Source organism: Thermobia domestica, chromosome 9, assembly GCF_964235325.1.
Source record: "Thermobia domestica chromosome 9, izTheDome1.hap1.1, whole genome shotgun sequence".
Classification (NCBI taxonomy): Eukaryota; Metazoa; Arthropoda; class Insecta; order Zygentoma; family Lepismatidae; genus Thermobia; species Thermobia domestica.
Window position 1 is genome coordinate 42,454,978 of NC_137462.1, and position 14,770 is coordinate 42,469,747.

The 14,770-nt window shown below is 35.5% G+C and overlaps 1 protein-coding gene across 6 annotated transcripts in view; it reads left to right on the forward strand.

The window, feature by feature from the left end:
* gry (trafficking protein particle complex subunit 11 gry) overlaps positions 1-14,770 on the forward strand; it is a 98,986-nt gene that overhangs the window by 57,545 nt on the left and 26,671 nt on the right. For all 6 annotated transcript variants that reach the window (XM_081770988.1, XM_081770987.1, XM_081770986.1 and 3 more), the window contains 3 exons: positions 2,125-2,327; positions 6,636-6,846; positions 13,884-14,005. In XM_081770988.1, the coding sequence (XP_081627114.1) occupies positions 2,125-2,327; positions 6,636-6,846; positions 13,884-14,005 (536 nt within the window). The remainder of the gene's footprint in view (positions 1-2,124; positions 2,328-6,635; positions 6,847-13,883; positions 14,006-14,770) is intronic.

Here is a 14,770-nt window from a genome sequence, read left to right on the forward strand (position 1 = left end):
CAGCTGAAAATTTCATGGTCGTCCTATAAATAACTGAAAGGCGATATTCATTTAAATGAATTACAACTAATGGTAATGGCTTGTCAGATGCAAAATTGAGCTAAGCCTTAGGATTAGTTTTATGATAGCATGGCTAGAAAGCTACAGATGCCATACGTATGCACTTCTCTAAGCCATGTATTTTGGCGCCAATATCTAAAGATAAATCGAAAATGGACACAAAAGAAACTTTGTTATTAAGGTAGTAATTACCTTTTCTAGTGTCAAGCTCCCTCGCGGCTAGATGGTTAGCATACGTGTCTATGCCATGGAAGAACCGGATTCGTTTTCCAGTGTGTTAAGCTGTAAGTTCATGCCTCATATAATCTCGATGCTGAAAGGGATACTAATCTCCAAATCAACCAACCAACTTTTCCAATGTTTTATTTTTTATGTAATGTTGAATTTTCGGTAATTAGAGTAGCAGCCTTTCTCTGAGCCCTTTAGGTAGGAATGGATTAAATGTTGGGTAAATTGTAGGTAAGCAATGAGAAGGACGAGATCTACAGTAAGTAATTGTTATAAAGATAAAAGTATTCTCCCGTACAGTTTGAATTATTTATTCTCTATATACTCCTACATTTATCTTCCAAGAACAAGGCTCCAGGGGCGAGCCGAAAGCTCGTGAGATGACAGTAAAAATCCCTGAGCGTGTTAGCCTATTGCCTGAAAGTGTATTCTACAAGCAAGATAAGAGACTAGGTATTTTTTATGGACTTATAATGTTTAATAAATAAATATTTTTTTTTAAATAATTAAATTTATAACCAACACTGGTCGAGGAAGAGGATCGCTTTTTCCCCGAAATATTGCAAAACATAATGCGCACAACTCTGGAAAAAATGAAATCTTGAAGTTTTACTGCCCACGGTTATGCCGGCTAGGCTAAAGGAGGCGATGATAATGAGTAATGAGTGGAATGAAGAAAGTGGAAGGAAACGGAAGAATCCCCGAGAAAACTTACGCACACGGTGTTTGTCCACCACAAAGTTCTCTTGACGCGGGCTGGGATCGAACCAAGGACACCATGCCCCAGAAGTGAACACTCTACCACTGAGCCACCGCGGCCACGCACAACTCTGGAATTTGCGAACAAAGAATTAAGCTTAGATTTAAAATATTAAGTGTAGGGTTTGCCCTCATTACTTCCCTAAAATTTACCAAACATTTAATCCGTTCCCAGTCACTATAAAAGAAGGTGGAAGCATTAATCATCAGAAATTCAGCCATTACATACAAAAATAGAACGATTCTAGAGTAGTTCCAATTTTATTCACGTAATTTTATAACATTATTAGTTGATTTCACTGTATACTTCGAGCTCCCTCGTGGCTAAGCGGTTAGCGTACTCGCCTTTGGCGTGGGAGACCCGGGTTCGATTCCCGGCGGGAGCTCATGTGGTTCGGATTCCACGTTAATCAGTAGGTCCACGTCTCATATAGCCTCGCTGCTGAACGGGACGCTAAACTAAAAAACTCAACTCATTCACTGTATACTTCATGGTTGCGTTATGTAGCAGTAGCAATCCAAATTTTAACGAGTCAAATGAAGTTTTCGGTCACTTCCTCCAGGTAGTAATTATGATGTATGTATTCTTAAACGTCGTCATCAATTTCCTCTATCACTATTGAGAATTTAAACATTTTTTCCTCGAGCAAGTGGGCAATATAAAGGAACAGTGATTTGGACACAAGACAGATATTAATGCGAATACACAGAAGAAAACTAATAAAAGTAATCTGTTTGCGCTGAGCTCTACTTAAATATTTCAGCAAAGTATGTTTATTCGTCGCACTACATTCACGAATTGAACTCAGCGTGACCAGAATAGTTTTAATAGTTTTCTTATTGATCTTTCATTAGAGTAAAAGTAACAAGTTCATTTGTATTTATCGTTCATATCTTATACAAGCTTTTAAATTTTTCTTTCCTTTTTTGAAACCACGAAAGTAGCTAATTTCGTTTGATACAACATTGTGCATTAATTGACAAAACTTTCCTGTAAAGTGAAAATATATGATATACATATCTTTATAGACGTTATTTATTCTCATTTTATTTTATGAGTATATATACTCTTTGTAGTTGGCACCGCCTGATCCAGAAGCAAATTGTAAAGAAGCAGAATTACCTAACGCAAGAGACCTTTGGAATGTAATGAGCAGAGCAGAACCTCTCAGTGTTCCTGTTGAAATGAATAACATCACCTCGTTTGTTGAAAGCAAAGCAACATTTACGCAGTCCCATTTCCAAGCAGATCAAAGTATTCAAATAGAAGTGTTCGTAAGGTATTTATTTATTTTTCTTTCTTTCTGTCTATTTTGCTTGCTTATTTTCGTTAATTCATTGTTTGTTTCTTTCGTGCAGTGCTATTGTTTTACATTTACGAATACTATGTAGATAGAAGATTCTTGTATGAGGGGCTGCCCAAACTTTCCTAGATTTTTCCCGTAGAAATAAAAAACTTTTCTTAAATCCTGTCTACTGTCATCTCGGGCTTATATGCAACGATTTAAGCGATTTTCCCATTTTTGGAAGCAATGTTGACAGTCCGCTGCTCAAGAATGTTGCGATTCCGTTTGGATCTCTTCGATGGAATGAAAATGAGCCCTTTCAGCTGGCATTTCATTTTAGGGAAGAGGTAGACATTGTTAGGTCGTTTGAAGAGGATAGTTGATGATTTTTGACATGAATCTCCTGGTTTTGTTCATCGTTGTTCAAAAGATTAGGTACAAATTTCGTCGATATTCGTCTCATGCTTGCTTCATCCGCTAAAACGCGTTTACATGTCCGTATAACAGTCCAACTCTAATACAAACATAATGGATTATTTTCCTTTATTTCTCAGGAATCACTTCACTCAATTTCACGATCATTTCCGGAGATGTGCATGATGACAGTCGACCCAAATGTTTGTTATCCTTTACAAATTCCCGGCTATCTTTGAAACAGTCACACAACTCATACATATGTTCTTGGGCAAAACTTGCTCCTGAATAGTTTCTTCAGCATTGGGCGAATTTCAGCTGCTGTTTTGTTCAACTGAGACAAAACTCAATGTTGATCCTTTGCTGCTCCTTCACGTCAGACATTTCAAAATTCACAAACTCAGCAAAATGCAGTGTCACCCACTAAACCAGAGAAAACGAAGGAATGTGTGCATACACCACAGTGCCATTTGTCATAAAAGCAGTTGAAATACATATGAAGAGGCAGGTAGCGGCGGGATTTCACACTGCTACTGGTTTGGGTGGAATATTAAAATTCTCGCAAACTTTTGGGTAGCACCTCGTCCGGGTAATATCCAAGATGAGTATTGTAGTTGAAAGTGTTGAATTTGACTGTAAACACAAACGAAAGGAATTAGGTTCGCTTTTCTCTCTACATTGAGTTAAATATAACATTTGAAACCTTCCAGCAAATTGTAGTAAAATAATTAAAATAATGTCCTGACGTTGTTGTAGTTGGCTATGGTGGTGAAAGAGAGAAAAATTGTGAGATTTGAGATTGGTTTTAACAGCTTGATTTGCGTGAATAGCTTTAATATTGAAAATGACTTAGTTCACGTATAGTATAATAAAGCAAAATACCATGCAGAATTTTATAACATTATACTCAAGACTTTATGTATTTTTTATTTTATCTATTTATTTATTTATTTATTTATTTATTCATTCATTTTGGAAAAGCTTCTGCTAGGAAAATACTGTGTCACTACGCGCTATGACATTTTATTACTGTATGCAACTTTCTTTCGAGTTCCTAATGCGTGGTTGCAGTAAGGGGAAACGCGCAAATTCAGAAAATATGTGAGTGTCAGTGAACAACTAACCGTACAGTGAACAGTTTCTGATTTCATTGCTCGATGAACTTGACCAGCGATGAGCAAAAGTTTGTAGAAGAGGAACAAAGAAAACAAGGAAAAACTTCAGACGAATCAATATAATTTTTTAAAAACAATAATGGCACATTTTACAAAATTCTTGTATTACTAAGTCCTATTAATGATTGAGGTTTCTCAAAAACACGAACAAACATAGTCTGGTTCGAACTGAGATGCACTAATTGTGAGAAATGAAGTTAAATACTTATCTGCTAGCCTTTTTCTAATCTAACTCTATCGAAGTAATCATATTCTTTTCATTCGTCAGATTAGAAATCATGTCGCGGACCGAGTACAACCTTTCATAGGGCCATATATAACCCGCGGCTCGTAGTTTACCCGTCATTGAACTTGACAGTAAGGAACTGTGTTTGACCGCCCATTGATTATCTTCCTCAAATTTCTTGACAACGCAGGGTCAAGGTCGTCTTTGCCTTTGACAAAATATGTAGCTACATTAAATCTTTTTAAAAAAAGAAATGAAATATTAATTTTTATACACGTGGAGTTTTTACGTAGGAACAAGGAATTAATATGTATATACTAATCTACAAAGCAGTGAGAATGTCACCATTGACTCTGATTGCAGCTGCACTGAATGGTATCGCTACTGTCGCTAATAAACGTAGATGATCCACAGTTGCGTTGGATGATACCGCTACTCTCGGTAGTCAATAACGAAAATGTTCCAGAGATACAGTTCCCGTTTAATTCCAATAGAGGTGTTGCATATTCCAACAATAGTAGATAATTCTGTATGCAATACAATAATTTGAATACACCTCATTCAGACGTTTCGTATTGTAGTCAAGTTAGAATTGAGGACATTTTTGAATTGCGGAGTTTAAATGATACATAATCTTCCATCAAGGGACGCCAGCAGTGCAGATGAATCTAGTGTGTATGTACTTCGGGTGTTTTCTAAATTTTCAATAACCTTACTTGGACATGGATTATTCTAACATTACTGTTATTAGTAGTTCGTTATTTTTGTAAAGTTAGGTTTATTCAGTTTTCGTTGTAAGAAATACATTTCGTGTTAGTATGTACTATTACTGTTATATTAAATACTTGTTCTTGAATTTTTAACGTACGAAGTGTGTTATGTGTATTTTCTGGAATTGGTACGGAAAGCTGCACATTCCCTATGCTTAGCTGAAGTATACCATCTAGCTTTAGCTGATGGGTGGATAATGATTTATAAATTGAGCTGCCTCATGGCTATACGGTTACCGAACGCAAAAGACCCCAGTTCGATTCTCGGTGGAAACCCACGTGGTTCGGATGCTACGTTAACTTGTAAGTCCACGTCTTAGCTTCGATGTTGGAAACGGAAGCTAAATTTCAAATTAACCATTAATAATGAATTAAATTGAAAGTGTCAAATACATTGATTCTCTTATAGGGGTAACAAAATAGGGATGAATACTCTGGCCATAGGAAAATTAAAAGAAACATGATTCATCTTGAAAGAGGAGATAATTAAAGTAAATGTAACAATAATCACTTAAGGTTAGTGTCATTACCGACAAATTAATCAGCTTTCACAAATTAATGGGAGCCAGCTGGTGAGCATGAACCAACCAAAAGATATGATTTGGCTCTGTCCATTTCATTGTTGATACAAATTGATATTATTACTAGCCGATAGAGACCAAGGGGCTATTTACGCTCGGAACATTGGACTACTTACTATATATAACCAAAGACTAAGCTTTTAATACGGTATATATCGCCAAGAGAGTTCTTTTTCTTTTGTGTTGTATATTAATCATCATTATCATGGAGTATTCTTTCATTATTGACAGTTTACTTATCGCAATCGTCTTCACGTACGACTTCTGTTTTGATATCGTCCATCAGTTGTAGTCTCCTTCATCCCCTCCCTCTTTCCTGCCACCATGTTTTGTAGCACGTCCCTCATATTACTTTTTTTTTTTTTTTTTTACCAATATCTCAACCAGTTTCTCTTCCTCTTCTTAATAATATCTAAAATTGTTCTTTTCTCCCCCATGTGACCCCGCGTAGCGTAGTCGCAAACGCTCTCGCCTTCGGTGCGAGCGGTCCCAGGCTCAATTCTCGGTGGGGGCACTCGGTCGAAAAAGTCTAAAAAAAAAAAAAAAAAAAAAAAAAACTTTTTCAGGCCAGTCATCCTAAATGAGGTTTTCCTAGATTTTCCTTTTTCACACTAGGTAAATGCCGGGGTGGTACCAGCCTTCTTCCATCCTTCCCTTTCCTCGGATAGAGTGTGTTCGCCGAGAGACGTCATTCCTCACACGTGACGGGCTAACATGGTCACAGATGCCGAAAGCCCAGAAATCTAAATCTTGATTCCTAATTCCGTTTCTCCTCCCACCATTTCTAACACTCTCTCATATGTTTTCCGCTCGACCGAGCTAATCTCTCCATTCTTTTGCACACTCATATTTCGAAAGCTTCCAGTCTTCTTTCATCATTTTTACGTAATGCCCATGTTTGTGCTCCATACTGTACGATATTCCACACGAAACATTGTATGTATAATAAAATAAAATGAAAATAGAGATCATGAGTGTAGTGTAGAATTGTATCAGACTTCTCCATTTCGTTCCCGTGTCTTTTCAAAGAAAACATGTCAAAATATTTTACATATATTTTTAAGAATCCATATATATGAAAAATATTTAATCAATATTTACCTGCAGTTATATTCTTTTGTTCCTTTTATTAACAGAAGTTACTGTCCTCAACCTGTTGAGTTCTCCAAACTGTCAATTGTTTTAAGTAACGCATCATACAGCACAGAATGTGTAGTAGCTAGTCAGGATGGCTCTTCCGAAATTGGCAGTCCAGAAAATCCTTCACTCCAGTTTGATTACGACGAAGTGAAGAAGTATAAGTGCCAATTTCAACCTAATCAACAGGGCATTGGCAAGGAATTACAAGTAAGGAATACTCCATGTTCTTATACCATATTAGTTATAGTTATTTTACATGCATTAGGTCATCGGTTTATCTGTCTTGGCTACTTTATACATCTTTATCTTTGTAGTATAAAAACCTGAGGAGACTTGTGGAAACAGTACGGGATCCAGGATAAGGTGGAAATTGCTCTTTTATAATTACTAGACTTCGGATCGATATGCACTAAAAAACGGCAAAATATGCGCTAAAAATCACGAAAATATGCAAATATGCACTAAAAAGGATAAATATGCACCAGTTAAAAACTAAAGTTAAACGAGAAATTTTATTATCTTTAGAGAAAAAAGTTGTATTACTTGAACTACAAATACTTGGTGTACAACTATGATGTATTCATGCTACAATAGACAACTATGGTGTACAATTATGATGCATTCATGCTACAATAGACAACTATGTAGTTTTCGGTATTTTCTGGCAAAAGCCTGCATTTGTCAGTCAAAACATTACTGTACATCGAAAATGTTCCTTTCATGTCACAGGTCGTTAAGGAACAGTATTTCAAAGAAGCAATGTTACTTGCCGATAAATATGTAATTCGTGCGTCGCTGTTCCCAGGAACAATTCATTTGCATTAGACAAGAATTTTATGCCAGGTTTTTTCACGTCTATTGACTGCTTTTCGAAAAAAAAAATGTCCGATTGGTCTTGGCGGAGCCTGTTTCGATATTGAATCAAACAACTCAAATGCACTACAAAGTCCTAATCATCGGTCTTCTCATCTCGTTATGATCTTTGAAATTGAACTGAAATGAGTATTGATAAATACAAGTTCGCTTTTAATGTTTTCAGTATCCACAGCTTCTTTAATATATTTGGTTTCTTCAGGTTCAAACAGCTCAGTATGTTTAATTGAAATACATCTACCCCCATATATATATATATATATATATATATATATATATATATATATATATATACAAATAAAAAAAGGAATGTGCCAAGTATTTGTGAATAAAGAATAAATATACTCAGAGAAGTAAACAAACATTTCTGGCATAAGCATATAGTAAAACCTGACTAGCGAAATTGAACAGGACTCGTAAAAATTTCCCTTAAAGGTTTTAAAGTTAACAGATAGATCTTTGAAAAAAAAGGACATAGGGAGATAGAATAAAATGTTATGCATATCGTATTAAATTACAGTATTTAGTTATGCTACAAATTCATACACATAAGACTTAATGTGAACCAAAATAATAATAATAATAATAATAATAATGATATTAATAATAATAATAATAATAATAATAATAATAATAATAATAATAATAATAAGCCTACATACATTTTCCAAGGCCAAGACAAAAGTAGATGCTATGCCCTTTTCTGAGCTCGTCCCTCTACTCTCGGCTCCGTTTGATCTATTGTGTATATTGTGCTCCTTGTCCCATGTCTAGACCAGCTAGAGAAATAGTTATTGGTTTGGAAATTACTATATAAATTGCACTTCGTTCAAAGAGTTACACGGTATCTAGGGCCTTATATGGCGGTAGACTATAGGTTAAATATGTAGGGTAACAAGTGAACATAGACCATTACAGACAACGTAGTTCATGTACCTAACCTCTCACAGAATGTCTAAAATTTTTGTAAACGCTATATTCCGGAACTTGAAAATTTCCGTTAAAAAGTATATTTTAACACCCGTTGTTCGCAACACAGGTTCCGACTAATCAAGAGAATTTAACACTTTTTTTTATCTTTAAATTCATGGGACCGTGAAATATTTCCGTTTAGTAAGGGGCCTTTTTACTGTATTAAAAGCCTGGATTCAAAACCTTATGTTCTTGTTTAAAAGAAAATAAATCCACTTCAAATTACTTTTTGTATCCAATTATGTGTTAATCCTAGAATATTTTCTTCTAGCGTAATATTGTCCGTTTAAAACAGTAAGAATTTACAATGTATAATATTGATACTTTAAATGAATAAACTGATTTGTGCGAGACATGGAGCATGAATGGGAAGAAGGTAAAGTTATCGAAAACATAACAGAAGACTTAGTAGGAAAGTTACGTTTCGAGAGACTGAGTGCATATCGAAGCAACACAAGCTTATATTTAAATAATCTTAAAAAACTCCTTAAAGGAAAACTCGGAAACTTATCTCGAAAAGTAACTGCTGCGACAAGTTTTAGATTTTGTAAAGCAAGTATTTTAATTAATAATTAATTGTAGAGCATATTTTCAAAAGGGTTGTTCATTTCTTCCCGAAATATATTTTTAAAGGGTTTCTTTGGAATGATCTCTGTCGATTATGAAAAAAAAAAAAAAAAAAAAAAAGAGAAAAAAAACCGTCGGTTGTTTCATACTTGTGGAACTCCTTACCAGACTTGAAATTTCTATATAAAAAGGCCAAAAAATAGAGCGCTGCTGAAGTGTAAGCTTTTGCTGTCGAACAAAATGAAAATGCCCTTTTCTGAAAACAAGCATACTTAGTTTGAAAATATTATTTGTTTAGCACACACTTTGCAAAATATATTTTCTCCTTGAATTGCTAACGTCTCTCGACCTCAATCCATTGTTTCAGAGGGTTCATTAATTGTAGTGCTACACCTTCAAATTTCAATTTTAACTAGCTCAGAATGTTGTCCATACAAGAAAAATTTTGTACCATTTAAATAAACGACGGAAGACCATTTCAAAATTTGGGCCACTTCGATCACCTGTCGTACATCTCCAAATTCGAATTTTAGCTAACTCAGAATTTTGTCCGGTTTTTGTACATTGGTGAACCACGAAGAATTTTTTTTACAATTGAAATAAACGAGAGAAGGCCATTTGAAATTTTGGCCACATCGCTCGCCTGTAATGCGACATCTTCAAATTCGAATTTTATAACAAGCTTGGAATTTTGGCCGATTTTTTACATTCTTGAACCACCAACAAAAAGATATATACCATCCAAATGGACGAGAGAGGTTCATTTCAAAATTTGGCCACTTCGATCACCTGTAGTGAGATATCTTTAAACTCGAATTTTAATTAGCTCAGAATTTTGTTGAATATTTGAACATTTTTTACCACCAAGAAAAAAATTTCGTACCATTCAAATAAACCAGGGACGGACATTTGAAAATTTAGCCACTTCGTTCACCTGTAGTGAGACATTTCAAATTTGAATTTTAACTAGCTTGGTATAAAACTACAAAAAACAGTGAAAATTCTAAGCTAGTTAGAATTAGAATTTAAAGATGTTACACTACTGGTGAACCAAGTGGCCAAAATTTTGAAATGACTCTCCTTTGTTAATTTGAGCGTTCAAATTTTTTCCTTGGTGATACAAAAATGTACGAAAATTGACAAAATCCTGAGCTAATTAAATCCGAATATGAAAATGTCACACTACAGGTGATCGAAGTGGCCAGATTTTGATATGGCCTTCCCTCTTTTACTTGAATTTTACAATTTTTTTCTTATGTGGACAAAAATGGAAAAAATTCTGAGGTAGTTAAATTTCAGATTTGAAGATGTCGCACTACAGGCCATCAAAGTGGCCGAACTTTTAAATGGCCCTCCCTCGTTTATTTGAATTTTCAATTTTTTTTCTTGGGTGGACAAAAGTGAACGAAAATTGGACAAAATTGTGGGCTAGTTAAATTTCGAATTTGAAGATGTCGCTCTAAGGACATCAAAGTGGTCAAATTTTTAAATGTTCTCCCTTTGTTAATTTGAATCGTACAAAATTTGTTCTAGGTTGGACAAAAATTGGACAAAATTCTGAGCTATTTAAAATTCAATTTGAAAATGACGCACTACAACTAAATGACCCTGTGTCAGGAGATAACTTCTAGAAGATTTTTCTTTCGGCATTTTTGTCCTGCCACAGGACCACACAATTTCAACTCCCCCCCCCCCCCACACACACACAACGGTACCAACTTTAACTTCCGAGATGGATGACGTGGAAATTTTGTTGTAGGTGATTTGACATCGTTATATCTTCTGTAAAAAAAGGGTGTCAATCATGCATCATTGCCGGGATGATGAATCACTCACCCCTTTCTTATTCTCCCTTTGCATGACCTTGGAAGATATTGGAAACCGACAACAATGAACCGTTTCAAGGTCTTGAGGCTATTTACATTAGAAACTTGGAATTCCATTTATGACGAAAGTTATTGTACATTAAAAATTATCAATTTGGTCGTTCCTTTAAATATGCATTTATATGCAATAACGACATAAACATGCACTAACCTCCGAAATATGCAAATATATGCACTATAAAATCTACTATTTTACATTAAAACACCTGAAACGAATTTCTGTTTAAAGAGCATATCAATATCACATCAGGAAAAAAACATGCAAATATGCAAAAATCCGAAGTCTAATAATTACATAAGAGAGTGTTTCGTCCATGAGAGTAAACCAAGAAGGTTGAGTCGAGTATGTTATTGGTAAGAAGAAAACTAATGCTGAAATCATTGAGAATATACAATCAACCCTTTGGAGTTGACTTACAAACTTCGATACAAACGAGCTATCCTCTTGTGTGGATGAAACTATATAGAATACCATTTTAGAATATCGATGTAAATATATTGTTTGTTCCGAGAAAATAAAATAATACTTACTACATAATGTATTGTGTTTTCAAAAATCTTATCTAATTTAAACGCCATTAATATTATGCAGACTATACTCTGTCAACGAACAGCTTCCGTCATCTTCAATGTAATGTAAAAACTTCAGCTGCAAAATGCCTTGCATTATGCAATGTTGAACTTCTTTAGACTAGAACTATATCGTCGATTGGATGGAAACGAGAATTCCTTGAAATTACATGGCATAGATGAAAAGGAACCATTTGTTTAAAACTTGAAATATGAACAATACATATACATTTTGGTAAGTGTTTATTAACTAAAGGGTTTAACAAGTATTTAGACTTTTGCGCACGAGATGGCGTTAATGTTCCAAATCTCTGGATATATGAGTCGCAACGAGTTGAAATTACTGTCATTTGACACCTGACAGTTGAAACTAGTAAAAGTACGAAAAGTTTAGGAAAAATGAAATGAAATATTTAAGTGTTACGTCCCACGGTTATGCTGGTTAGGCTAAAGGAGACGGTGAAGATGAGAAATGAATGAAATGGTGGAATGAAGAAAGTGGGAGGAAACGGGAGAACCCCGAAATGAAATGAAATCTTTGAGTTTTACGTCCCATGGTTATGCCGGTTAGGCTAAAGGAGACGGTGATAATGAGTAATGAATGAAATGGTGGAATGAAGAAAGTGGGAGGAAACGGGAGAACCCCGAGAAAACCCACGCACACGGTGTTTGTCCACCACAAAGTTCACTTGGCGGGGGCTGGGATCGAACCCGGGACCGCAAGCACCAGAGGTGAACGCTCTACCACTGAGCCACCGCGGCCCCGAGAAAACCCATGAGCACGGTGTTTTTGCACCACAAAGTTCACACGGCGCGAGCTGGGATCGAACCAGTGACCCCAAGCACTGGAGGTGAACGCTCTACCACTAAGCCATCGCGCCCCCAAAACGTTTAGGAATTCTTGTAGTCAGATGTAAGATATTGCACTATGAAGATAAGCGAGCTTTCTCAAAACTGCGCTACCTTTAATAATTTTAATTCAATAAAGACACAAATGCTGCGCATACTCATGAAAAAATTTGTGCTGTTTTTGGGCAAGATACGTTATCAAAAGCAAGATAGTTACCAAAAGATTGTTCAGTGGCCTTCGTCTGGAAATTTTGATCTGCGAGATGCTCCTCACAGTCGGTGATCAAGTGGGTGATATTCTGGCAAAAGTCAAGTAAGATCGTCATATAAACAGTCATGATATCACAAATGACAAACATCCATCATGAAATAGTATTAAACTATGCAAAAAATACTGCCTACAAAAGATGACAGTAGTACACATAATCTAACTCAAAAACATTTACTTGATCGAATTTCTGTCTACGAATCTCTACTAAAACGTACCGAACTCGAGCCGTTTCTGAAGAGATTGATCACAAGTGATGAAAAGTGAATAATGTGTGATAACAATGTGCGTGAAGTATCGTGGTCGAAGCGGAGATACTTCGCAGTCTATGACAAAGCCTACACTAATGCACAGGGATGTTATGCTGTTCATTTGGTGAGATTGGAAGGGCATAGTGCATCACGAGCTTCTGCCGTCTTTCAGAACGATAAACTCGAACCTGTGCTGTCAACAGTTAGCACAGGTGCCTGTAGCAAATCAAAAGAAACTCGTCAGCAGAAACGGATCAGCAGAAAGGGTGTCGTGTACTCCGCTGACGATGCCAAACCACAGACATATTTAATGACCTGTCAGAAATTGAGAGCACATGGCCGGGGAATTTTATTGCATCAACCCCTATAGCTTGGATCTAGCACCGTCAGACTATCGTCTGTTTCGAACTTTGCATAACCTTGTAAATTGTGTTTAGTTAGTTTCAAAAGGGACCTGTGAAAACCACGTGTCACTTAAAAATAAATAAATAAATAAAAAATAAAATAAAATCAGAAACCACAGAAATTCTAAGCGATGGTATTATGTTGATGCCGGAAAATGGCAGATCAGTTTAATATTAATTTCGAGTATAAGATGCGCCTGAATTTTGGAGGCAATTTTTCGAAAAAAAAAGAAATGCATCTTATAGTACATAAAATATCGTAAGTGGTGTGTTGAATAAATTTGTCAATTCCATATCATTTATTATCTCCACCTCAAGACTTTTAAGTTGTTCAGAAACTGGATGAAATTTGTATATTTAGTGAACATTCGGTTTTAAAAAAAATGTTTTATTTACTAACTTGGTGAAATATGAGGAATTGATTCACTAAAACTGTCTATGTCCTACTTCTTCATTAGACTACATGGAATTTCAGCACAAACATTGAAAAATGAAATACTGTTTATTACAATGTATTATTATTTTCTATAGTGTATGTAATTTGTATGCTTGATAAATATTTATTTACTACTGATTATGGTGCCGTTTCTTTAAATATACGCAGATAACATCAGTATTGCTGCAATTGGGTTCTGAAAACGAACGTCATGCTGTATTGAGATTTTCTGGCTCTGGCAATGAATCGTCATTGTCTGACAATGTATCTGTAATTCTTAATCATTTCAGGTACGTAGAATTTTAAGTGTATACTTTTTTTGACTGTAGAATAATTGTGTTATCTGAATTTCATGTTTTTTATTACCGTAAACAAAAGAGTATTATGTTATACCTTAGGACATGAATTTATAGGAAGCTTTAAGTGATCGACCTTATTTTAGGGCCGCGGTGGCTCAGTGGTAGAGCGTTCACCTCTAGTGTTTGGGGTCCTGGTTCGATCCTAGCTCGCGCCAAGTGGACTTTTTGCTGGACAAACACCGTGTGCGTGGGTTTTCTCGTGGTTTCTCCCGTTTCCTCCCGCATTCTTCATTCCACCATCTCATTCATTTCTCATCTTCACTGTCTCCTTTACCCTAGACAGCATAACCGTAGGACGTAAAACATAAAAATTTCCCTTCATTTTCAAAATCTTATTTTATACATCATGTTAATATTATAATCGTTTGTGTAGGTTTTATATAGTGCTTTGATTGTAGTAGATTCGGATGTTTACAAACAAAATATGAAGAGCAACCCTCGAAATGTCTCCGCTTTAGCCTAGTTACTCATTTCAAGATTGCCAGATACCCTAACTCAAATCTTCAAACTAGAAGCTTTTAAATAAACTCCAAAGGTACTTACCTTGCTCTTCTGTATCCTCTAATAAATTAGTTCAAATAATCATATTTAAAGTCGAATTTTCACTGACAGCTGTCAGTATTATCAAGATACAGGTAAGAAAGGGTTATATGGAGATAGGATGTATGAGAGTTAATTAGAGGCTAATAACTAGTT